A 26,322-nucleotide genomic window follows, 5' to 3' on the forward strand; every position below is an offset into this window, starting at 1 on the left:
GGAGGAGGACAACCTGTGCCCGATGCGTCTATCAGTTTGTCGAGTTAGATGTTTCTTGAAGTGATGTAATTTGTACCTCCTGTCTGCCCAAATATGTAAGTATCTTTTGAATCATTTTAGGAGAGTTTAACCCCCCCACATTCCAGGTTAAACAGGTGAGCCCTACATGATCTACGTGCGCATATGTGCGAATAATAAAATCTCTGTGACACGTTTACATTTGAGAACATCAATACAGTATATGTTACGGTATCTGTGGTGCATTTAACCATGGTAACAATCCCCCCCCTCATCCCCCTCCAAACCGCCCCCACCCACTTTAGCATCCCCAACTTGCCAAAGCCATCCCAATCCACCCAACCCATTACCAAAGAAGCAAACATAGCGATATAAACAATGGTGGGAAATGGGGGAGTGCTGGGGTACAGGTAACCTCCCGTTCGTAGTGAGAGGTGGCCAAAGAACAAAGGAAAAACATTAGGAGTCGAGCCAAGACCCACCCATCATTTCTCGGTTCAGGCGTACAACAGCTATCAGAACCGGACTGCAGACTTCGTCCCATTGAAAGCAGCTATGTCTGGTTCCTATCTCCCCGGCATGCCAGCTTAGAGTGATGACCGCCCGAGTGTCAGGGCCGGCGGCAGATAAAGCGTCCGACAATGCCAGGTAATATAGGCAGCAATTTTACTTGATGTTACAGTCACTTTCTGCGTCGCTCAGTGTTACACAAGCCAAGGCGGGTCCCTCGCTGGTGCTCCAGCCGCATGTGTGATCAGAGTAGGAGCGCAGGCCGCTTCTCACCAGCTCAAGCATGACAACAGGTTGTGATGCACTGAAACAGGCTTCCGGCCTGGGAGGAGGCCTCACCTCTGTCCCGCTGTAGGAGGTGGCAACCCACCCGATCAATCCCGCTCAGCCTCTTCATATGCAGATTATGCCCCCAATGTAGCATTCCTCTCAGCAGGGGCAGGACTCGTATTAGCAGCATTGGTTCCTGAATTAGCAGCCTCCTGAGAGGCCCATGGCGGGCAATTGCAGCAGATTCAAATCGGCACCCGTCCCGACCGAGGAGTCCCCCTTCCTTCCTCCACAGTCACGCTCTGCACTAGGGGCCTACCGTAGCGAAAATGGAGCACTCCAGGCTGTGCCAGGTCGGACGCCGCAGCACCACAGTGTCCAGGGCAGAGGCACCGTGCCTCCCAGCGACACCATCAGCAGTGCGCCGAGGTAGGGAGCGTGCATTAGGCGAGTCTCATGGTCTGATCCGCAGTGGTGCGCAGGGTCACAGTGTCGCTTGCCGTTCGAGCCCCGGCCTTCAGCAGTTCCCCATGGCCGCCATCTTGATGCCTTCGGGCTCGTATCTTGTAGCTTTGGATATTCCACTCATTTAGAGCCTCTGGCCTCGAGTGCGGCAGAGGTAATGGTGCCTCGCTGCAAGCAACGTCAGTCCCGTGCTTTTTCAGGTAGAGATGCGGGCGGGTATGGCAGGATTGTTGATGGATAGTGTCTTCGGCCGGCGGAGCGCCATGTGCCCTCTAGCCCCCCCAGGGGATTGTGGAGTGCTAGGCCGGGGACTAGCACGTGCTGAACAATTGGCAAATAATGAGACACGCACACTGAATGAATGGTTAGACGGAAAGACCCCGAGCGGTCTTCCGCCTTCTTTATTTATACCCCAGTGCGAGCCCGCCCTGGGGTATGCAGGGATGCGTGTTGTAAGTCGCAACAATGTATGGGAGAGCCTGTGTGGCTCTCTACCTCCCTCCTTCAATTTATTCTTTACTTCTTCTATTACTCAGGTTGATGCTTCTATGGAGATGTCCACGCAAAGTCTCTTAGTCTCTGACTGGGCCTGGGGTTGGATCGCAGGCTGTACCGCTGACTCCGGGCAAACGGAGACACAGCAACCCCAGCCGGGGTTGTCTCTCTTGGCTCACCATTCAGGGCTGTACTTTGCTGGCTGGATTCGGCCGCGGAGTTCTGGGTTGTCACCCTGGGTGGGCTTTCTCCGTGATTCCTTGCCATCGGTGATCCCGGGACGGATGCCCCAGGCCCCACACCTCCGTCTTCTCCTGTCTCTTGATCTTCCATTGATTCCTGGCCTGTTGCTGGTTCGCTCGTCCTTTTGAAACACGATACGTTGCGGGTTACTGTCTGTCCACCCCGCCGAGCGGTGACCATGGTCCCCTGGATCTTGTCAATAACCCACACCTCGGGCTCATAGGGTGTTCGAAATTTCCATCCCGGGTGTCGATCGCGGACCACCACGGTGTCACCTACTTGTAGTGTCGGCTCTTTGGCGTGGCGGGCTTGGCTTGCTTTTTGATTGGTGGCTCTCCTCCGAGCCTGGGTGTCTTCTTCGTTCCTGTCTCCCGGCACCCACGTGCTGTCTGTGGGGATGCTATCACGCGGTGCTCTCTTGAATAGTGCATGTGCTGGCGCGCACTTTGTGGTGCTGTGTGGCGTTTGTCGGTATGCCCCTAAGAATTGATCTAGGGCTTCTTCGGGGTCGTCTCCATTGCCCACTGCAATCCTTAGGGCTCGATTGAGTGTCCTCATGAGTCTTTCGACCTCCCCGTTTGCTTGGGGCCACAACCGGGTTATCTTCCGGTGCTTGATCTTGAGGTTCTCAAGGTAGCTCTGGAAGTCTCTGCCCTGGAAGGGTGGCCCGTTGTCTGATTTAATTTCGTCCGGAAGTCCCATTGTGGCAAAGATGCGATTCAGGGCTCTCTTGACGCTCGGGAAAGCCGTGGAAGATATTACTTCCACTATGGGAAACTTGGAGAACGAGTCAACGAGTACCAGGGTGTGTCTTCCGTCTAGGAAGCTCCCAAAGTTGATGCTAAGGCGTGCCCACGGCGCCTGGGGAGCATCTTCGGTGATCACCGGGGCTGGTGCTGGGTCACTGCCGGTGATGGTGCATGCGTGGCAGGAGCGAACCATCTCGTCTACCAGGCTGTCCATCGTGGGGAACCAGACTTTGCTTCTCAGTCGGGCTTTTGTCTTTGCCATTCCCTGATGGCCTACGTGCGCCTGCGCTAGCATTTTCTGTTGCAGACTTTCCGGTATCACGATCAGATGGCCTCGGAGGATGACCCCTTCATCACCTTCGCTTAACTCGCTCCTTACTTGCCACAGCTGTTGGACACATGTGTCTGACTTCTGGCCGAAGGCTTTGTGCTCCGTCTAGGTAGTGGGCCCAGCGGTTTCTGGCCAGAGCCTGGCGCACTCTGGACAGTGTTTCGTCCTTTGCAGTTGCCTCCCCGATTTCCCTCAGCGTCATCGTTTCTGGGCAGGCTGCTTGCGAGATCATGTGGACGAGCTCTTCCGCCTCCACTCCATCTTCAGGTGGCGGGTTTTGGCAGGCTTCAGGATGTTGGGACAGGTAGCCAGCTGGGTTATGAGCCCCTGGTCGGAATACAATCCGGAAGTTATATCCTTGTAGTTGAACAGCCCATCGTTCTATCCGCGGGGGTGCTAGCCTGGATGACCCCGCAAACAGGGGCAGTAGCGGCTTGTGATCTGTCACTACAGTGAATTCTTGTCCGCACAGGTATAGGTGGAAATGCTGACACGCCCATTTTATGGCCAGCACTTCTCTTTCGATTTGGGCGTATCTGGTTTCGATGTCCGACAGCGCTTTGCTGGCATACGCCACTGGCTTTTATCCTTCCGGCCCGTGCTCTTGCATGAGTACTGCCCCTAAACCTACTGGGCTGGCGTTGACTATCAACTCTGTCTTGCGGCGTGGCTGGAAGTAGGCCATTACTTGGGTGTCTAGCAGGTTGGCTTTGATGTCCTGAAAGGTTTTGTTTGCTGACTCCGTCCATTCCCACGTGTGGTCTAATCACGTAAGGGCTCTTAGTGGTTCTGCGAGGTCTGCCAAGTTGGGAATGAACCTACACCAGTAGGTGGCCATGCCCAGGAAGCTGCGCACCTCGGTGGGGTTCCGTGGAGTGCTGGCTGCTTTGATCGCCTCCGCCTTCTTGGGGTCTACTTTCAGCCTTTCTCTCGTAAAAGTGTATCCGAAGAAATCAATGGACTCTTGGTAGAAAGAGCATTTTGATCTGTGTAATGTTAACCCACAGTCTACTAGTCTTTGAAGAGGGGCCCTTAGGTGTGCATGGTGTTCCTCTAGCGTTGCCGAATACACCAGGATGTCATCACTGAGGTTGATGACTCCATTCAGCCCGGACAGCACCTCCCGTATGGCGTCTTGAAAAACTTCTGCGGCGGAGGACACGCAGAAACTCAGCCTTTTGTAGTGACGTAGACCTACATGGGTTGAGAAGGTTGTTATGTATCGACTTGCAGGCTCCAGTTCAAGTTGATGGTAACCCAAATTGAGGTCCAACTTCGAGAACCATTTGGCCCCGTTGAGGTCAGCCACTATGTCGTCCATGGTAGGGGTGATGTGTCTTTCTCTCTTGACCGCGACGTTGGGTAGCCTCATATCTACGCATAATCTGATTGCCCCTGGCTGTTTGGGCTTGGGCGCCACTACCAGCAGGGACACCCACGGCGTCGGGCCTGTCACCTTCTCTATCACTCCCAGGTCTTCCAGTTTCTGGAGCTCTTCTTCCACTTGTGGCCTCAGGTTAAATGGTACTCGTCTGTGTCGGAGGGCTACAGGTTTTACGGAGGTGTCAATGTGGAGCTTGAATCTCTTCCCCTTCAGTTTTCCTAGGCCTTGGAACAATGCTGGGAATTCTCTCAGGAGGATGTCCGCATGGGCCTGGTGTACTTGTTTCGCAAAGAATATGAGCCCAAGGTCTTCCGCTGTGTGGCAGCTCAGCAGGGTGCCTTTCTTTCCTTCAGTGATGTGGAATCGTGTTTCCGTTGAGTATTCGCCGTTGATGACGGTTGTCTGTATGACTCCTCTCAGCGGTATCGGCTCGGTGCCACCGTATGTATAGATCCTGGCGCTAGAGTGTGCCAGCGGAGGCTTGGGAGACATTTTGTCGTACTGGTCTGAGTCCATGAAATTCACGGAGGCACCTGTGTCTATGAGGGCCTCGATCTTGGTGCCTTCAATGGAGACGGAGCACATGGGCGGCGGTCTCCTCTTGGTTGACGCTCTGCTGACGTAGGATATCACGTACACTTCGTCGTCATCTTCGTATTGAGGCAGTCTCCCCTGCGCTTGACCATCTGGGGGGGGTTTCTCCTGGTCGAGTGAGAGTTGTCGAACCTGTTGGGTCATCGACCTGGGCCTCTGGTTCAGTGGTCTGTATTTTCCACCTCTGCACACTTCAGCAAAGTGGTTTAGCCGACCACATTTTAAGCAGGTCTTTCCTTTCGCTCCGCACGTTGCTGTCGGTGGGTGGTCTTCCCCACAGTAGTCACACCGGCTCCCTCTGGCGGCGGTCCGTGGGCGTGTTGCCTGAGGTCGTCTCTGGATGGCATCTATCCTTTCTTCCTTGATTGGCGTTGTTCTGCTCAGGACTGGTGCGACCACCGGTGTACGTAGAGCGACTTCCATTTCTTCCGCCCTCGTATCCGAGAGTTCATGTGACCTTGCCAGGATTAATATTTCATCTAGGGAAATGCCAGGCTGTCGTAGAATGAGTTTCCTCAGTAGTTTTGATCGACATCCTACTATTATTTGGTCTCGGATTTCTTCCCTCGGGTTGGTAAATGGGCACGTCTTGGCTAGTCGGCGTAGGCGGGCATAAAACATGTCCATTGATTCAGCTTCGGTCTGCCACGCTCTTTTAAATTTGAATTTTTCGAAGTCGTTGTTGAGCTGGGGATCAAAGTGTGCGTCTAGTGCCGCCACCGCGGCGTCGTAGTCATGTTCGGGTCCGGTGTTGGGAAGCGTTTCGAACAACTCATAGATTTCGGGACCTCCATAAAGGATCAGGAGTGACCTTTTGACAGTCCCATCTGTCTCCCGCGTGCCCTTGAAGTATAGGTTTAGCCTTCCGACCCACGACTTCCAACGCGGCGCCGCCGTTACAGGATCCGCCGCTTCGCTGAACGGGGGAATTGGTGCTGCACCTGCGTGCAGGTGGCCATGTGGCATCGGTGCAATGGCTCCGGCTTGGTTCTGGAGCAATAATTACTGCCGGCGGGGCGACCAGTGCGGGTTGATTCTGCGCGGCTCCGTCTTGGCTTGCACCTGGCGCCGTAACAGACATGATGCCCGCCGTCTCTGCGGGCCTTCTAGCGCTTATTCGGGTGATATACCGCGTTGAGGTTTTGTGCTCCGGTATTTGGATTGGCCAGTGCTTGTTGCCTGTGTTAAGGTGGCTTGTGGGTGGAGAGAGAACCGTGGTCGGTTGATGACCTCCCTGTTATTTGCACTTGCCAGTGCCTGATGTCTTGCTGACAGAGCTTTGTATTGGAATGGGCGTGAAACACCCAGAGGCTTCCTTGCCCTTACTTGTGCTTGTTGCGGCCGCTGTTCGATGGAGGCAGTGTAGAGCTGATGCCTCGCGACGCCGTCTGGGGCCGGTGTGAGCCTGGGGGTTGGCTGACCCCTGCGCGTATGGTTGAAGGCCTACGCGCTTGTGAAGAGTCTCTGTGACCTTCCGCGGCCGCGCAGGGCTGCGCTGCCTCGTGTCTCGCGTAGCTCCGCCCCTCACTCTCCTTCAATGCGGCTGGCGCTGGCAGGCCGCCGTGCTTCCAGCAGCAGTTCGATCCGGCGGGGGCGCTTGGGGATAGGCGAGCTAAGCGATAGCGCGTGTGAAGGGTAAATGGCAGACTCACCCGCACCGTGCAGAGGCTGGACAGCAGCGTGTATGACACCCGGCGAGCCCCGCCAGCCAAAGGCGCTCCCTACGGGGAGACGCGTGGGTGGGCCTCAGAGCCGGTGTCGAGCGCTGGAGGATAAGCGGGTGGGCTCTGCAGCGGGCAGCTAACACAGTAGCGCCACAGGCAGGGGTGTGCTTCACACGCGTGCAAATGAAAACCGCCCTCGTCACCAGTGTGGAGTGCTAGGCCGGGGGCTAGCACGTGCTGAACAATTGGCAAATAATGAGACACGCACACTGAATGAATGGTTAGCCGGAAAGACCCGCGCGGTCTTCCGCCTTCTTTATTTATACCCCGGTGCGAGCCCGCCCCGGGGTATGCAGGGATGCGTGTTGTAAGTCGCAACAATGTATGGGAGAGCCCGTGTGGGTCTCTACAGGGATGTAAATACTTAATCAATGCAGAGTTCCTTCATCAGGAGAAACAGGTGGCTGCCAGGTTTAAAGAAAGAAGTTACTTTTAGAATATATCCACAAAGCATTCATCAAAGCAAAGATTCAAATTTGAAATAAAAACTCATCACTGCAAAAGGGTTGAAGCCGGGCCCCATAACCACTAAAAAGAAGAAACCCAAAATAGGGTATATGAAAGTTTACATCCGATAATCAAAAATAATTCAGTACCATCACAAATACCCCTGACCCAGATATTAGAAGGAACACTGGACGTGGACATTTGGTATTGTAACGAAGATCTATCTAGATCACCTAAAGAACAGCTTTTTGAAGCAGGAGAGAAAATAGAAACCTGGCTACAAATTGGTTATGCTTTCTGAAAAAGTGGTAAATGCATTGCCCACAAATATTCTGTAAACACCACTGTGTACCACAAACCAGTTGAAACCAAATAATACGAAATACAGGTGAAAATAAACTATAAAACTGATCAGACCTTATACATCTTTCAATATCCCCTGCAAGATGAAGAACTTAAGCAGCACAACATTCACAGCAACAAAGAGGGTCTTCACTCATCTCAGGGCAATAAAAAAAACTAAGTGCCTAAGAGTATGACGAACATGCTTACTGCACAACTCACTACGAATTAATTTAGGGGTAGAGTTGGACCTGCAGAGATACATTTGGTAAAGGTATTGCAAATTTTTGAAAATCTATGTAAGTGTTCACCTCATTTGCATGACCCATTTCCCTGACAGCACATAAGAAACCCACTCGCTGGAAAACACCATTCCTCTTTCCCTAGGTGGCCCATACAGTTGCAGAAACAAGGTGGAATCCACTTGTTAGTGGCATTTCCACGCACAAAATCTATGTTCATTCTGCCTTTGTTTCTCAGGTTTGGATTGGGATTGGCATGTACAGTGTTTCACTGCTGATGCATCACTCAGCATATTAATACAGTATAGCACTGAAAAACTAAAACATGAAGTGGAAAATCCTATCTTTGCTGGTCCATTGAGTGTGGGGTTCTAAAAGCTGTATGATCTATGGGAGTGGATACATCGGCAATTAGGAGGAATCCTCAGGCCTCAGGTGGGAGCTGCAGAAGGCATGGAGGTTGTAGTGGGGTTTGGACTGTGGAGGCCCTGAAAATATTTTCTCTTATCATTTGCATGATAAAGGTGATTGTTTTATTCCAGGATATCAACTCTGTACACTCAGCGCTGATGCAAGGAGTTGGGGCAGCTGAGAAAGTATTTCAGTTCCTGGAGCGCAAGCCAGTCATGGTGTACGAAGGCATGCTGGCGCCACAGCACCTGGAGGGCAAAGTTGAGTTCAAACATGTTACATTCACCTATCCTACTCGGCCTAGTGTGCAAGTACTGAAGGTAAGTGCCCACTGGGTGTCGTAGTGCTGTACACTCTTGAAAAGTCAAAATAAAGATCATATTGTCCAGTGTCTAAATGTAGATTGTAAAAAACATTATTGGGCTAAACAATGATGTATTTACAGCAGAATCATAAATACCACTGTGCTTGTAGGATGGCTGGGAGTGCAGTTGGGTACTTTCCTTCTTGATTTGTTTCATTCATAACAGGAGTATACCTGTGTCCTCATCTTCTCCCAACCTCCCCTGTTAATCACATAGATCAATTTACATTTTACTCCTACTAATCTCCACACATGCATTCCAACATTTTGGATCTACACTCTTGTATAATTCATGAAATCCATGCACTGATCTTCTGGTTTGTCCTTTTTTGTATATGCTGTAAAAGTGGGCTTAATCACCCGATAATGCAAATGTAGCATACTTTCAAAAGCCCATATAGAGAACATACAAAACCATCTTGTGCACCATCTATTGGAACCATCCATTGACCACACACACACACAACAATCTCTTCTAGAGTTCTCGCTTGCTTAATATCCCTATTCAACCAGTTTGACTCCTACCGACAGTGCTTCAAACATAATGTGTTCTGCTTTTCCATCAAAAAGTGTAACTCTAACTCCTCATTACTTTCTATCTACTTCCCTCTTTCCCAGCTAATAGTCTTCTCAAAAAACCTAGAACTTCTTGTGTTCGAAAGTCTTATTCCCTATCTCCATATACGTCCAGTTCAACACCTTTCAGTCTGCTTTCTATGTGCTTCACTCCCACGGAAACTGCCTTCATTCAAAAGCCAGATTTTATCACCTCAGCTCACCCCACTCTCCTCATTGTATTAGATCTTTTAGCAACCCTTACTATCCTCAGCATCACATGCATATGCTTCTATTGGCTCTTACAATATCTCTCTGATGATCCTCATAGCATTCTGGTGTTCCTCAAATTCACCATTAATTCTTCACCCGCATGTGTCTCCACTGCTCAGTCCTGGGTCCTCTTCTTTCTTTTTCCACATACACTGGCTCCCTATGCAGTGTTTGATGGTTAAATTACATTCCGAACTTTTTCTCGTTCCCATCCATCGCGCCTTTCCTCAAATCTCACAACTGCTATCCAACATTTGATGGCCCTTTAGCCCCTTATGTTGAACAGCACTAAAACAAAAATCCTATACTTTCCTGTCTCTAACCCGCCTACCTCCCTATCTGATCCCACACCTACGGTGTCCCTCTCAGGCAGAAACCTTGGGGTCCTGTTCACTCCCATCCTTGTGTTTTGGAATAATTTCATTTACACAGTGGGGCACCTACTGTTGACTGTTCACAAGATCTGTCACAATCCTGTAGCACTCTCATCATAAGACTATTCTATTACTCATTCACCCACAGGTAAAGTTCACTTATTTACTTGAATCCTTTTCAAGCACTCCAAATGCTCACCTCCCCATAACAACCCCAGGCAGGTGAAATATGTTAGTCTTTAGGGTTATCCCTTGAAACATTCCCAATTATTTCATCCATTTTCTCATAGTACCCTTCCACCATTACACCAGCCCCCTAACAACCATATGACAGTAGGTGATCACTAGAGGACCTTACTTTTAATTCCCTCTCTCTTGTCTTTCTATAACCTGTCTCCACCCACTATGACATGTGGTACAAATTCTATATGAAATTAAAAGTAGATATTCCATATCTGTAAAGTTATCCGCACCCTCTGAACCATTCTAAACTCCATACACATGTCCATCCCATGAGAGGTTCTTATGTGCCTCTGATTTCTGTGCGCTATAAAAGCTTGAGCATAATAACGATAATTGCATATCGACAATCCAGGGAGTGAAACACATCAGAAACCGAAGACCATGCCCATCATAAAAAGGGAGACTTTTGTCACACAAACCAGTCTTCACAAACTTGTCTGTACAAATTCTTTCTTTTTGTTTCAGTTGTTGGTGATAGCCAACCTGTTTCACACATTTCGCTTTGTCAGAGCTATCAGTCATTTGGAAACAACAGATAATCAAACTACTAATTCATTAAATAAAAAAATCATCTACATAATCATTAAAACCTATGATCTCTCTTCTAAATTCTAATCTGTCATATGCATGGACTCACATTTATAACAGTCCTTATCCGTTCATCACTTACTTGAGTCTTTATGTAACTAATGTTTAAATAATTTCTTCTGTAGTTATCATCCTTCTAAACTCTGGTCATAATAAGTTTAGATCAAGTGTTAGAAGAAATACACATTACATCATCAAATTGCCTGAAGATCAAGATACTCTTAGAAACCTTAACAATGATATTTTTAATTATATTTAAAACCATGATACACGCCTAACCCCAATCTGTCTCATGCGTAGTAGCTCACTCCACAAAAATAGAATTGCCTCTAATGAGCATAACACATATCTATGTCAAGCCAAATTTCAAGCAATAAAAAGGTCCAGAAACATATCCATTTCAGAATCCAACTTTTATTTATTTTTCAAAACACAACTTTTTTCAATCATCCCAGCCAACTTGTTTAATCCCTTAGGTAAGAGAAGATATTGTCTTTGTATATTTGATTATCTTATTGTTATTTGTATGATAGGGGCATCAAGTTCTGTATCTTCTAACAGGATAGCACTGTAAGTAACACCATACATTTGCCTTCTAGAATGTTTCCTTCACTCTCCATCCTGGTAAGGTGACTGCACTGGTGGGACCGTCAGGCAGTGGAAAGAGCTCTTGTGTCAATATTTTGGAAAACTTCTACCCTTTACATGAAGGACAGATTCTGCTGGATGGACGTCCTATCAGCGAGTATGATCACAAGTACCTGAGAAAAAAGGTAGGTAATGAGGGATCTGTGACAGAGGTGGCTACACATGGCAATTTCTGCAGATCATGACGTGCTTGAACCACTGGGATGTGGTCCCCTTCTGTGCCTGGGGCCCACTAAACGGACCTCAGCCACCACATGTTCTGTGTCAAATGGAATTTCTTTTCACATCCTGTACAGACCACACAACTGTAGATCTGAGCTGACATAACTTCACAATGTTAGGTTGATACTAGGGAATATATATATATATATATATATATATATATATATATATATATATATATATATATATATCTGACATGTTGTAAATATTTGTAGTAGTACACTTTCCCCTGCCTAGTTACATACATAATCCTATTATAGAATTGTAAACATGGTATTGTTACACACACTCCATGTACTCCTTTATTGTCATATTGTTACATCTGTGTTCTCTCATATGACGTCTTTATTTAACTCTATCTCAAATCAATATTTTGGTGTCACCAATTAAAATGCAACTTACAATATAGCTTATCAATTGTTGTACTTAAAGCACAAATCAAAATATTGATTTGTGATATGTTTTATTTTTTAACCTATTGAAGTTTTTTATTTTTCCTCAAAATTCAATTTCGGCAATGAAAATATTTCATGAGGCAGTGCCAGAGTTCAAAACCTGAATTGGGCAAAGTGCAGGAAGAGGGAATGAATCTGTTAGGAATCCATTAGCTTCTGCTAAGAACCTTTTGTTAAGGTTTCTATCACAGTAGCAGCACTTCCAACAGTAATGTCTGTAGCCCTAGATGTTAGTTTCACGGCAAGCACGGAACGTCTTTGTCTTCTTTAAAGAATCTTTCTTTTTTTGTGTGGGAGGTGCAACGTAGGGATTAAGCTACAGAAAAGTCTTCGCCTTCCACTTCGAAAATTCTACTGTGTTAGATTAGTCTTTTGATGGGTGTCCTGGGAGTTTGTGTTTCGAAGAGATGATGGGCACTGAAACACAATGAAGGAACATGTACTGGGTAGAGTAAATAGTGAGTAAAATGGTGAAGACAGTCACGGCTTGTAATGTGCATGAATAGTAGGGTTGGCAGGCACCTGCGCAATCTCATAAACCTCTAGCCACAGATTCCTTACCATAAAATATTCACCAGACGGAATCCAGAAAACCTTGAGCAGTTTCTCTGTATGCTGGTTGGTGGCGTTGATGGCTGTGACGTGCGCGGTGCCTACATAAGCACCACACCAGCATGCTGACATCAGTTATTTTCCTTCCACTCCATCAAGCGCAGATTGGGAAGAGCTACCTCAGTCATTTTTTACTCCTTTTCACCAATTATTGTCCAACCATTTTGAGCCTGACACATGCAGACGTCTGTGACAGACCCCTGTGTGGTTTCATTATGATTCCTGAACCCAGGCCACAATTCCAAGCCCTGCTGACCCATGAACCCCAAGGCGGTCTTGGATTGTACCCTGAAGCTCCTAGTCACTCGACACCAGGCGAGTCCACACAGCTGTAGGTTCCAGGAGCAGGAAAGGTCCTGGGCCTATTATCGGAAATTGCTCCCATCGGTCATTATTATGGTCAAAATTTTTGTCGGGCAAGTTCCACATGAAGATGAAGGCCAAAAAGTTGAGGTGTTCATCTAATACAGTAAGCCAGTCCAAATCATGGGAAAAGACGCGGGACCAACGCCACAAGTTCAGGCTCCGTTCCCACACTTCACCTGTGGACCCTGAGTCTAGGTCCGCTCTGTGCTTCCCAAACTTTCCCAGTACCACTCAAGGGTATTTTATGAGGCCATGCACCTTATATTCGGAGGAACCGGCTCCTCTTTAGGCAATGGGCCCCATGGGTTTGGAAGGTGTGCCAACTGGAATTACGATGGCGGGCTCACCTCTGGTGCTTGTTGGGCCCTTTGGATCCATTCCTGGATCTGGATCGACTCCGGTTGCAAATCCATGACCTTCACCGGAGTCTGTCCCCATCATCATTCCCTACTCCGGTACAGAGCCGGAACAGCGTAGTCCAACATCAACTCTGGTGCAAACAGGATGAAGACCCTCCAAGCCAGGTACAGTGCCTTCCTTGGTTGACCGGCCCAGTGGAGAATACAATTAGGGTGGATCATGTTTAAGATTGTGTGTATTGCTGGATGCGTCGCTGGTACCCTTTCGGACAGGTCCCATAGTTGACGCCAGTTGGAAACTATTTGTCTATGTAGGAGGAATTGTCCCCGCATAAGTCCTCTACTAGGCGGTCAAATGTGAGGAGCTGACCGTCCTCGAACAAGGACTCCATCTCGAGGATCGAGTGGTCCATCCATACCTGCCTGGATTGGGCCGTATAGTGACTGTTTCCTTGAGGTAGGCCCGCTAGTGGCAGCAAAGGTTTGGATAGCGGTGTTTTGCGGGATAGGCGCTGGATTTATTGCATGCAGTACCTAGCTACTGGTACCTGCAGTGGGTGCGATAAGACTGGTCGAGAACTGGGCAGGAGTAGGCAACTTAGCGCCAGGATCTTCATAGATCCTGTCTCCGCACTAGTCTCCCAAGCCGCGTCAAGCTGGCCAGTGTGATGGCCACTGTAGTTGTGCTGCCAGGAAATACGCCTCCAATATTGGGGATCCTAGTCTCCCCTGATTTATCGGTAGCTGCATCTTGCTTAGGGCCACTCTATGACGACCTGTACTCCATATGAGGGAGATAAGCAGGGAGTCTACCTCTCGAAAGAAGGAGCGTGGGGGGATAATCAGTAGGTTTGCAAAGTGGTAGAGAAGGCGGGGTACTATGACCATCTTCGCTAGGGCTATTCTTCTGACTGGAACCAGGGGTAGAGTCTTCCAAAAACATACTTAGGCTCGTTTCGCTGCTGATGACTTACAGAGGTTGCCCTCGTAGAGATCACTGGGAGAGTGGTAGAGTCTAATTTCTAGGTACTGGGGGACTTGTTCACTCCAGGTGAGCCTGGTGTTTCCAACGTTGATCTCCTGCGAAGAAAGGCCGGGGCTTAGGGGGTATATAGTGGATTTCGCCCAGTTGACTTTCGGACTGAAGTCTGTGAGCACTGCCCAGATAGGTGTGAGGTTCATTGTGATGTTGCGCACATATAACAGCAGGTCATCGGCGTACAAAGACAGGCTGTGGGTGATGTCTGCTATGGGGATGCCCCATTCTTTATCTTTACCTATCTTGATGACTGGCTGTTGGAGGCATGCTCGTTCCTGGCGGTCATCACCCACCTCCAGACTTCGGTGGGGTTCACTATCAACATGCAGAAATCACATGATTTGTTCCCTTTCATCTGAGCCATTCAGACACGGTGCAGTTCTGCTCCTATCCTCTAGAGCAGTGCGTTCAAGATATTCAGGCTATGATTCTAATGCTTCTATCCTGGATTTTGTTTTGATGGACTCTGAAGCTGCTGGGTCTCCTAGCCTGCTGCAGGTAAACATGCCTGTTGGCTCTGCTGTGGGATCTGAAGTCCCAGTGGGCGCAGCATTAGGGGAATCTCTTAAACCTGGTCCAGATATCTGAGGGAACTTCAGAAGACCTGCAGTGATACTAAAAAACGACAATCTCTCCCTTCCTCATTCAGATCTCACAGTGGTAACATATGTGTCACTCCTGGGTTGGGATGGCCTCTGAGACAGGTGGAAATCAGAGGACTCTGGTCTCCAGTGGAGTCTCAGCTCCACATCAACTTGTTGGAGGTGAGAGAGATTCGCCGGTAGAGGTGTTCACTGACAGCACCACTGTTGTGTGGTACTGTAACAAACAGTGGGCGAGGTCATGGACCCTGTGCCAGGAGGCCCTGCGCCTCTGGACGTGGCTTGAATGTTAGGACATTTTCCTGGTTGTACAACACTTGGTGGGATCTCTGAACATTAGGGTGAACAAACTCAAACATTGATGCCTCGCAGATCATGAATGGCGTCTACATTTAGAGGTGGTGTAAGGTCTCTTCCGTGACTGGGGATGAACTTGCTTATATCTATTTTCCACCACAAAGAAGCACAATGCCAGTATTTCTGCACCTTGAAGTTTCCAAAGGGCTTGGAGATGTGTTTTATCTCGAGTGGGGCTCAGCACTTCTGTATGCCTTCCCGCCAATGCTACTTCTGCCAGAGCTCTGACGAAAATCAGGATGGACCGGCCTCAAGTTATCCTTGTGGCTCCTGATTGAGAATGAATAGTTTGCTATCCAATACTCCTGAGCATGAGCATCGACCCTCTGATCAGGCTGCCCCTTCAAGAGGATCTGCTGTCGAAGCAACAGGGCAGGGTTCAGCACTGAAACTGCGCATGGAGATTGAGCGATGACAGTTGAGAGTCTTCGATCTCCATCCTGAAGTCTGCGAGGTCATCTTGGCAACCAGGCATCCCTCCACAAAGACCAAATATGCCCACTATTTGTTTTTATTAGGAGTTGAACAATACAGGTGACAGTGCGCTTTACAAGAATAGCAAAGTAAGGTATGATACAAAAATGGTAGGCAGTATAAAAAAAATAGTATAAGTCATGAGGACAATATTTACTTAAGCAAATTGTAAGAGGGGAAATTGGAACACATAGACAATCATAACTTCCTGATCAAGAGGGGTGGAGTTTACATGGTAGAATTTCATAGCGTTCTAGATTTTGGTGGTAAGTAGTTTGATTTGATCAGCAAAGAAGGAGACAAAGGTTTCGCAGTTGGGTAGTGTTTTGTTGTATGAGGATGGGGGATCGCTTTTGTGGTTCGTCTGGTTTTTAACAATTTCAAACAATTCCTGATGTTCCTGTTGTAGGCGCTCTGCATTTATCATAGAGGTTTGAGGTTGGACATAGAGGGGGAATGTATCCATGCTCTTTTTGCAAGCGTGAGGTATCAGCGTTCCTCGTTAAGGTTGCAATTATGGGACAGGAGAATGGTTGGTTGCGCTGACAAACACATTGACCCGCTGTCTGCGCCCTTGTCCGAAGTGTTTCTGTTTGATTTTTCTCTACTCCAGCAAGGCCTTGCTCTGGGTAGAGTTAAAGGGTATCTTTCGCCCATCTCGGATTTTTTGTGGTTGCTGGTCAGATCAACCCTCAATGTTGTGACATGTTTTCGGAAGGGCCTCCAACATATGTTTCCACCCAAACCTTTTGTTATGCACCAATGGGACCTTAACTTGGCTTTAACTTTTTAATGTGTTTTTGATACCATGCATAATTGCCCCTGGTGATCAAGAGAGCCTTGGTGGTCATCACAGGAGGACCAGCGAACTGCAAATGCTTTCTGTTCACCTTGTATTCACCAGCTTATTCTGAAACAAACTGGTTTTCTGCACCGTGCCTTCTTTCTGCCTAAGGTAGTGACACCCTTCCATGTCGGCGAAAGCATCATGCTACCGACCTTCTTTGTTCGGCCACAGCCCTCCAAGCTGGAGTAGAAGCTCCACAGCTTTGACCCATGAAGAGCATTGTCGCTCTACATCAATCGCACCAGACAACACCGGGTGAACGATCAGCTTTTTGTTGGGTTTGCTCTAGCAAAGAAGGGCAAAGCAGTGGAGAAATGGACCATTTCCATTTGGATTGTACTCTACTACGCATTAAAATCTACTCCATGTTGGACAAAAAGCAATACCTTAAGGGCATGCAGGCCCATCCCACTAGAGCCAAAGCTGCGACTACTGTGTTAGCTTGTGGAGTCCCCATCCTCGGAAACTGTCAAGCTGTGATGTGGGCATCTTTGCTCACGTTCACCAAGCATTACAGCTTTGATAGTCAGGTCTGTTGTGACAGGCACTTTGCCTGTTCGGTCCTCCAGGACATTTTGGTCTAAACCAGTTTGCAGACCCACCTTCAGGGAGATATTGCTTTTGTATCTATTATAAAGCAAGGAATCTGCAGCTAGAAATCTCTATCAGATGAACGAGTTACTTACCTTCAGTTATGCATTATCTGAGTCTCTGTCTAGCCGCAGATTCCTTACTGACCTTCCTCACCTCCCCGCTTCTGCAAACTAGTCTTTCTAACTTAAAAGGTACCAGCAGGCCCTTAGCTCTGCACACTGGTCAGTCAGTCTTATAACATGGCTCCATGCTTCTAGAGCGGAAATAGTCCTGAAATGAAACTGACGTCAGTACCATGTGGTTGCACCTATATAGGCATTGCCCATATCACATCCGGGACGGTAGACGCCAATTCAGAGCCGATCGAAGCCACCTATGGGCGCAGAGAGGTACTGTTAATGATTTTCCGGATCCGGTCTAGCGCCTGGGGAATATTGCCAAGGAATATGTGGCAAGAGTTTCTACCAGATAAGATATTACCGAATATAAGTGACTTGTTCCTCTCTTCCAAACATCCACTCACACATGCCCACACATACACCCATCCGCATGCAAACACAGTCACACCTATCCATTTACAAGCACACACATGTACACACACCATTCAAAAGCGTACACACACATTCACAAATGCACATAAATTAATACATACACACACATGCTTTCAACATTCAACAAGCCTCTTCCAGGCTTCTGCGGTGATATCGGGTGGCGGGAGGGAGAAGAAGAAAGGGGTTAAAAACTATTGTGGTTATTGCTCAACAAATGTTGTTTCAAGATCTAATATTTGAGACCACTACCTATATGGGAGACATTGAAATGTAGATTGGTAAGTGTCAACCTGGATGCTTTTAACCAAAGAGTTCCTAGTAACTTCATAGACACCTGCTACCATGATAATGACCATCCCAGCCACCACCAAAGTAAACATGCCCTATCATCACAGCACATCCTTCTATCCATATTAAAAATATGTACGTTGATTTCTGCACCTGGTGCAGTATTCTTGTGCTGTGTTCCCACTCTCATACTGTGATTTCTCTGCTAGGTGTCCTTGGTTTCTCAGGAGCCAGTTCTTTTTGCTCGGTCCATAAGGAACAATATCATGTATGGCTTGGAATCGGCTCCTGAATGCTCCATTGTTCAAGCAGCAGAGAAGGCCAATGCACACTCCTTCATATCAGAGTTGCCAGATGGCTATTGCACAGGTAAATCGATCCTGAATATAAGTATTTTAACAATAGGAATTCAGTTTTGAATAAGTTGTTTGGGGTTGACTACACTGAGATTTTTTAAGTTCTACAGATTCCTAAAAGATGCACTGTACACATCAGGGGGAAGAAGCGGTCTAGTTTTTAGCCTGTTGGTTCTGAAACCAGTAGGCCTTAATTTTCTTCTCTGTGGTCGCTGTAGGTCACAAATACGACTCTGGATGCACAGATCTTATCAAACTGGATACCTTAATTTCCATGCTCTTACAACATGCAAGTGCTGAATCTTGAGGGTCTGGCTGCAGGCTATTGTATGCAGTACAGAGATAGGCTGTTTCATGTTTTGTCTGGAGTAGTGCTTTAGCGTTTGACAGGCATCCTGTCCCCTTGACACAAATGAGAAGATTGGGCTTATGGTCATTTATTGGCCCCAGATCTCGTCTTCTCTTTTCAAAGAGTGTAACAGGGCTTTACTTCCAGATGTAGTCGAGGATCTTCGTTCTTCCAGAAATTAAGACATTTCGTTTTTGATCTTTCTCCTAAAGATCAGTTCAGGGCTGAGGCACCAGCAGTGCTACATGTGTCTCTGTAGTTGCGTACAGTTTGACAATGCATTAGAGGATCTGGTGGTCACCCCAATCTGGGGTGCCTTTTTAATGTTGCCATGGATCTCTCTGATGCCATTGGCCCGTGGCCACAATGGGCATATTTTCTGAAATTCAATAAAGTTACAAATATTCAAGTTTTTAAGGATTTCATTTTGTTGGATGTCTTTATGGGAAAATGTCCTCTGCTTCTGAGGAAGGTTTATTGAATATGTTTCTGAAGCAAACTATTTGTACAACACGTACTGTTATAGGCTTGCAACTCCCATACACTGTAAATAAAATAAGTGCTTTCATATTACTAGGGAATCCTGATTTGCTGCTAATCTTAGGAAGGTTTCATAACAAATTTAGTACAAACAAATTCTGTACTAGCTGATTTTATAACCCACAATGTCTTACTGCATGAGTTTCTTCATTTACTTAGAAGCGGGTGAGAAAGGTGCCCAGCTGTCGGGCGGCCAGAAGCAGCGGGTGGCTATTGCCAGAGCCTTAATCCGAAACCCACAGATCCTGATACTGGATGAAGCCACTAGTGCCCTGGATGCAGAGAGTGAACATGCAGTGAGTATATCTGGTGGATGTATATGCCAAAAAGGCAAGACTCTATGGAGAAAATAGGAAAGCTTGTCAGGATAGGTCACTGGATGCATGGATCTGTGTGTGTGATCTGAAGACAACAGTGTGGAGTTTTGAAAATGAGAAAATTAGATTGAGAGGATGTAGCCTTATGGCTAGAATGGTCGACCTCAAAGCTGGGGAACCGGGTTCAAGGCTTGGCAACGATGCTCAACATCTGTGATTCTGGGCAAATCACTTCATCTCTCCGTGCCCAACAAAAATGAATGTGACCATCTATAACGAAATTGGTGCTCATGTAAAGCGCTCTGATACCTGATATCTTCCGGTCTAGTTTGCGCTATATAAATCTCTAAAAACAAAAAAAAGAACAAAAAAAAAGGACAGTTTAGTTGCTTTGTAGACTTAGCTTGTTCAATGGTTGAATAATACCAAAGGCACAGTCTTGTTACAAAATTGATTGGGGCTTGTAGCAAACATGCATTCTTAATTTTAACTGCCTCTTTTAGGATTACCTTCCCCCAAATAAGAGGTGAATCATCATACAATTGATAACAGCTCAGATTCCCTTAGTTTGTCTTGTGCTCACCATCCCATGTTGCTAATTACAGTGTCATGTAGACCCTGGCAGTGGTGTTACAATATGCTAAAGAGGTATCTGTGCACATTAGAGCATTAGCACCGATTCAGAGATTGGGAATGATGTGCAAATCATGTGAAATACTGTTTGCCTGTGCTAGTTCCTAGTTTAGCATCAATATGAAAAATCAGGCGCATAATTTGAAAAACACCAATGGTAATTGGACAAGAGATTCTTACGGCTAATGTGTGTGCCAGCTATAAATGTCTTTCCTCTTGTTACTGTCAGCTGTAAGGCAGTGGATTCTTATAATTTAATTCTGATTACGCTTTAAATATAGTATTTAAAGAGCTTATTTTTCTTTCATAAAATGAAAAATATCGAAAAGGACCATTGCGGTTATATCAATCCTCCAAGGCCCTTTTGGATTTTTACATTGGAAATATTGACCTGCCTCTATATAGGGTACCAATATGAAATATAACCACAGTAAAAGTAAAACGGAGATGAGCAAAGCCAACCAGCAATAAAAGTAAAACTGGAATGATCAAAAGACAAACCGCAGTAAAAGTAAAACGGAGATGAGCAAAGCCAGACAGCTGTAAAAGCAGCAAAGGTAAAACGGAGATGAGCAAAAGACAAACAGCAGTAAAGGTAAAACAGAGATGCAAAAGACAAACCGCAGTAAAAGTAAAACGGAGATGAGCAAAGCCAGAGAGCTGTAAAAGCAGCAAAGGTAAAACGGAGATGAGCAAAAGACAAACAGCGGTAAAGGTAAAACAGAGATGCAAAAGACAAACCGCAGTAAAGGTAAAACAGAGATGCAAAAGACAAACCGCAGTAAAAGTAAAACGGAGATGAGCAAAGCCAGAGAGCTGTAAAAGCAGCAAAGGTAAAACGGAGATGAGCAAAAGACAAACAGCGGTAAAGGTAAAACAGAGATAAGCCAAAGACAAACAGCAGTAAAAGTAAAAACGGAGATGAGCAAAGCCAGACAGCTGTGAAAACGCAGTAAAGGTAAAATGGAGATGAGCAAAAGGCAAATAAAATCCCTGGTGTGGCAAGCGAGATCTCAGTAGCATGGGGAGCTGACATGAGAGATCTTACTTATAGAAAGTTTATCAAAATTAGCATTTCTGTTTCTGACATTGTACTAAGAAAAAAAAGAGCAACATTATCATTTGTGTAGCAATAGTTTCATTTGTGTTTAGTTTAAAATAATAAGGTTGAAAAGTATGCATGTGTACATAATAAAACCAAATAATATTCTAATTGAATTATAAAATGAACAATAAGGCACAAACTGTGTTGCTAACCAGATAATAGTGAGCCTTAAGTTAGATATTTTTGTTTTTAATGAAACACAATATTAAGTGGACATTGTGAAATTAAGAAGAAAACATGGGTATACACAATGAAACAATACTTAGTGACGCTGTATTGCGTATCTACTAAGTAACAAAATGAACAGCAAAGCAGACATTTATAATTTTAAGTGAAATAATACAAATTAGAGAAGGTTGTTTTGAAGCGAGCCAATTTTAGGTGAGTTGTTTTGTGGCTAGTCATTTAGAGGAGAGTTGTTATGAGGTGGCCCACTTGCAGGCGAATAGTTTTGAAGGTGAACTTGACGTAGTTATTCACTCAAATACTCTTATTTTTTCAATCAGATTTATATATTCGACACATAGATACTGCGCTAATGGTCAAAGCAAAAAAAGAAAGGAGCCATGTGTTGGATAAAGATAGGGGAGAAATTGTTCATTCGCAGCTATCACCGTCTCTTTTCACCTTTTGGCAGATCCAGAAAGCAGTCAGTGGCAACCTGCAGAAGCACACAGTGCTAATTGTGGCACACCGGCTTACCACTGTGGAGAAGGCCCACCATATCATCGTGCTGGACAAGGGCTGTGTGGTGCAGCAGGGGACACACAAACAACTCATGGAAGAAGGTGGACTATACGCTAAGCTGGTCCAGCGGCAGGTGCTTGTGCGTGACCCCGTTGACGAGGACAGTATAGGACCAGTCGGTCAAGCCAGTGCCCTGTAGGGCTCCACTCCGAGGAAGGCAACAGCAAGAACTTCGCAGTCAGATACTCACTCGTGAATGTGATGGGACTCTGATGATGCAGCAGCTCGGGACATAACCCAACTGGGTAAAATGGCAAATTGATATGCAATAACTCTTTTTATAATAGGACACCACAGAGTATAATGAAGAAATGTGACTAAGACATCAACATATGTCATTGCTCTACTAATAGTCCTCTTTCCTAGCATGAGTCTTTATACATGAAATAGTTTAAAAAGTTAGTGTTTGGATCACATAGTGTTTTTCTTTCTGGTTGTTATTTATATCTATTTGTTACTTTTTTCCTTGTATGTCTTTTTTGTACAATCTGCTCTATTTATACACTGCTTCTAGCCACTTACACATGCAAAAAGAACAAACAAGCCAGCAATAAAAAATAAGAACATAAATGAATAGAACCTGGGAAAGTTAAAAGTCTAAAGGGTCAACCAACTTTTGGTGGCCCATCTGCTGAACTGCTAGGGTCTCAGTTGTGCCACTGACATCACACTGTCTGCTAATGGACTGCTAAATCTGGAGTATCCAAATTTTGCAGCAAGTATTTTGCCCCCAAGTGCCCTGCCATGCAGGTGAGAGCCACCATGGTAAAACATTGTCTTGGGAGGCAGGTTCATCTTGCTATGGTACCTTGATGGAATTGCTGTCCCTAGTCCCACTCCCTCAAAAAGACACCATTTACAAAATGCAAAATCGCTGGATTCCGAGTGAGAAAAAAGAAGAATCAGATCATGGTAACAATGACAGTGGAGCTACCATGACACAGTCCAAGTATTTGTGTAACTGTACCATGTTACAAAAAGCTCAAATTATTAAAAGGTACTGATATTGTAAAAAATTGTACGGTACGTCTTGAAAACTTGACAACTGATGTAAACTCTTGAAAAAACGAAGATTTTTTTTTTTTTTAAAAGTGGCAGTAGCACACATGGGATATTGACTGAAATCGCACTGGGTAGACTGCCCTAAATTGTGAGCCTTTATGGTGCCAGCGCAGCTAGTGTCATGTCTACCACATACGTGTTCCCGATGGCGGGTTGAGATGATGGCGGCTCCACCATTGATACCCCTACCTTCTGCTGAGCCTCAAAATAGTATGTATGTAATATGTATTTTTTGTCAGCTGTCCCATTACCACCTTCTTCTAAATAAAGTCTTACAAATTAAAATACTGCTTCGAATAAGCATGTTTACAGGGGCTATTTTAATCATGCAAGATTCCTATGTCTTGAGCTAGGATGTTCCAGAATGTGACATCATACTAAACTATTGCCAGGCATGTACCCCAATATAGGCCTAAATAGCTACATAACCTTTTACCTACATTCGTCCTACCTTACTCTGCATAACGGTTCTGGCACTGACCTTTTCCCTAGTTATGTGCTGAATAAATGTCGATCAGTTTTCTCCTAAACTGGCTTTATTTATTATGCATGATGATTCCTAGTATCCTATATTAATCCCCTGCCCAGGACGTACACAGCAGGATTACCATCTTCTGTATAATAACTCTGTACAAAAGTCACCAATATTGTCATCCTTGGATGACAGGTCCACTATACATAATGGCAAGCCATTAAATATCTATGTAGAACCCCTGAGGGTACCTTTTGGGTATAAAAGAACCACATCTTCGCTGGGTTAGCAGAGGAGAAGCTTCACGCTGACACTAGACGCTGAAGTGTCCCGGCCTGCAGAAGTCCAGCAAAGCAGTGGTCTGACATCCCTTCCGGGGCGTCCAACTTGAGACCAAGACTAGGGGTTGGCTCTTTCCTAGGGGATTCTTGGCTTTACATCCACAAACATGCTAGGTACACTTAGGTAGGGTTTGCATCATAGGAGTGCGCTTGCTCACTGCCATGTATTGATATCCCTGCATATATTTACTGTTTTAGCACCATGGTAGAATTCTACCATTTATTTACTCTGTCGGTGCATGTAATCTTATATATATGTTTCTGTCTAATGATTGTCGCAACAAACATGTTTTATACTAGAATGACGCTGGTTCAATAAATCCTTATTGAAAACGTCGCCATCGTTTATTCTGCTTACCTCTCTGAGACCAATTGAGCATGAGTGACTGAGCAAAAAGTAGTACACTGTTTCCGCAACCCCTAAAGGATCAAGGGTTGTCATGTTTGGTAGTTGCCAGAAACTATTCGCTCCTTGGTAAAGTTAGGGAGCTTATGCTGGCACTGTGAGCTAGCTGGTCTAAAGGTTAACATATCCTTTGGGGTGTCTGAAATCAGTCTGGACTCCAATCTCTTAGTTTGTTGTCTAAACTCGTAGATCCTATGTCTTTTTAGGAATTACACAACAATGCATCCAACACTGGTTTGTTCCTTTTTTAACAGTCAAATCTGAGTAGTTCAGTTGTGCTTTCTCAGAGACCCCTACTCACATTTACCCAGAGACGTCTGCAGTGGGAAGGGAAAATCCGCCACAGCTGAGTAGGTATATCCTATGTATTAGCTGTAGGTTTGTTCAAGCTTGAACGATTAAAATTCCCTACATTGTGCATAAACCTTTTCTCTACTTTCAGACTGGAGATGCTGGTATGCGTGGTACTAGTGGTGAGGAGGCTGAGCAGGAAGCTGCTCTTAACATTACATAAAATTGCAGACATGCACTTACTATGAAATTATTCGATTATGGAGTCACATCTTTGCGTGAGACTGTAACTTTCGTTATTGAGGCACACGAGGCATTCGAAACAAAGCTATTGTATTCTTAGGTTAAATCCCCACTTGCAGATGCACGCACACATACGGTTCATACTTACACTTCAGATAAACCACCAGAAGAATATTCTTCTTATGAGGATATAGAAGTCCCGTTAACTTACAGAGAACATATAAATAGGTTTAAAAGCACCCTCCTTATACCACAAATAAAGTGAGACTTGGTCCCCTCAGCATAGACGGAGCAACTAGGCCGGTGCTAGCTGCTTATACACTGCATCCAGGGATTCATACATTGACAGCAGCACACTTACGTCCACTTCACAAAAAAATTATAAAACTCCACAGAAATCTTACACAGTTTGTTATGCAAGCACCTACAATTCAACCTTCAAGGGTCACTCAAGTTGGTCAATCACAAGGGACTGCATCAAAAATCATCCCACAAACGCTGAACGCGATTATGGGAAGAATGCCCACTAGATGTGAGCAAATGCCATTTTAGATAGCAAAATTGCTCAACTTGAGGCAGTATTTTCACGTACGGGCCCGCAAGACAAAACACAGAATACTGACAATTTGCTTGCCAATAGGAATAGCTCCCCCGATTGAGGATTGTATCACTTGGGGTACAGTTTTCACAGCCGTTTACACCATAATTCATAGTACCCCATCAATAGCGGTCATTCCAGAAGTATTGAAACAAATACAGAATGAGTATGGAGCAGCACCTGCTCTGAGCTTAGGGATGAAATTGATAGGCAGTTTTGCCTAGGTATCCACAATTATGTTAGCTAACATAAAAGGGGGGGTAGCAGCGGTGACTATACGCCAATGCCTGATAGAATGCACTCCTGCCCAACAGGAGCGAGAACTACCAAAGATTATTGAAGATACCTATGCTTCGCTGAGTAGAGATAACTTGGGAGCTACACCTGTGAAACCACAATTAGCAAATAATCCTTAAAAGGACAACTCAAGGCAAGCACCGATTCTTCTAAATTGGAAATGAGACAACAAACAATCAAAAGATAATAAGCAGAATGCATCACAATAACTGGTTGGGTCTCCTCAACAGGAGCCCTCTGATAGAAAATGTAATCTAAGGATCCGTGACATTACTAAGAAACCTAACAGGTATCAGGATACTGATTATTGTTCCTCTCGTTCCTTTAAGGGTTCATCAAAAAAGAACTGTCAGAATGCAGATCAGAAGAGCAGGTCAAGCCAAGAGACACACATCGCATTTCAGACTACATTATCAAACAAGAGAAAAAGCCCAAAAGTAAACCTCAATTTAAAAAGAAGATAGCCGGCCTTAAAATACGAAATGCCCAGGCTACTGAGGACTCTACTACTGAACTGAAATGGGCTATG

General features: G+C 45.8%; 1 protein-coding gene across 3 annotated transcripts in view; it reads left to right on the forward strand.

Annotated features, from left to right (window-relative positions):
• Nucleotides 1-24,295, forward strand: part of ABCB9 (ATP binding cassette subfamily B member 9) — a 198,698-nt gene extending 174,403 nt beyond the window's left edge. For all 3 annotated transcript variants that reach the window (XM_086942937.1, XM_086942939.1, XM_086942938.1), the window contains 5 exons: nucleotides 8,357-8,545; nucleotides 11,222-11,395; nucleotides 18,246-18,405; nucleotides 19,441-19,577; nucleotides 21,974-24,295. In XM_086942937.1, the coding sequence (XP_086799063.1) occupies nucleotides 8,357-8,545; nucleotides 11,222-11,395; nucleotides 18,246-18,405; nucleotides 19,441-19,577; nucleotides 21,974-22,222 (909 nt within the window). In that variant the 3' untranslated portion in view covers nucleotides 22,223-24,295. The remainder of the gene's footprint in view (nucleotides 1-8,356; nucleotides 8,546-11,221; nucleotides 11,396-18,245; nucleotides 18,406-19,440; nucleotides 19,578-21,973) is intronic.
• Nucleotides 24,296-26,322: the final 2,027 nt, after the last annotated feature.

This window comes from Lissotriton vulgaris, chromosome 11 (genome assembly GCF_964263255.1).
Source record: "Lissotriton vulgaris chromosome 11, aLisVul1.2, whole genome shotgun sequence".
Classification (NCBI taxonomy): Eukaryota; Metazoa; Chordata; class Amphibia; order Caudata; family Salamandridae; genus Lissotriton; species Lissotriton vulgaris.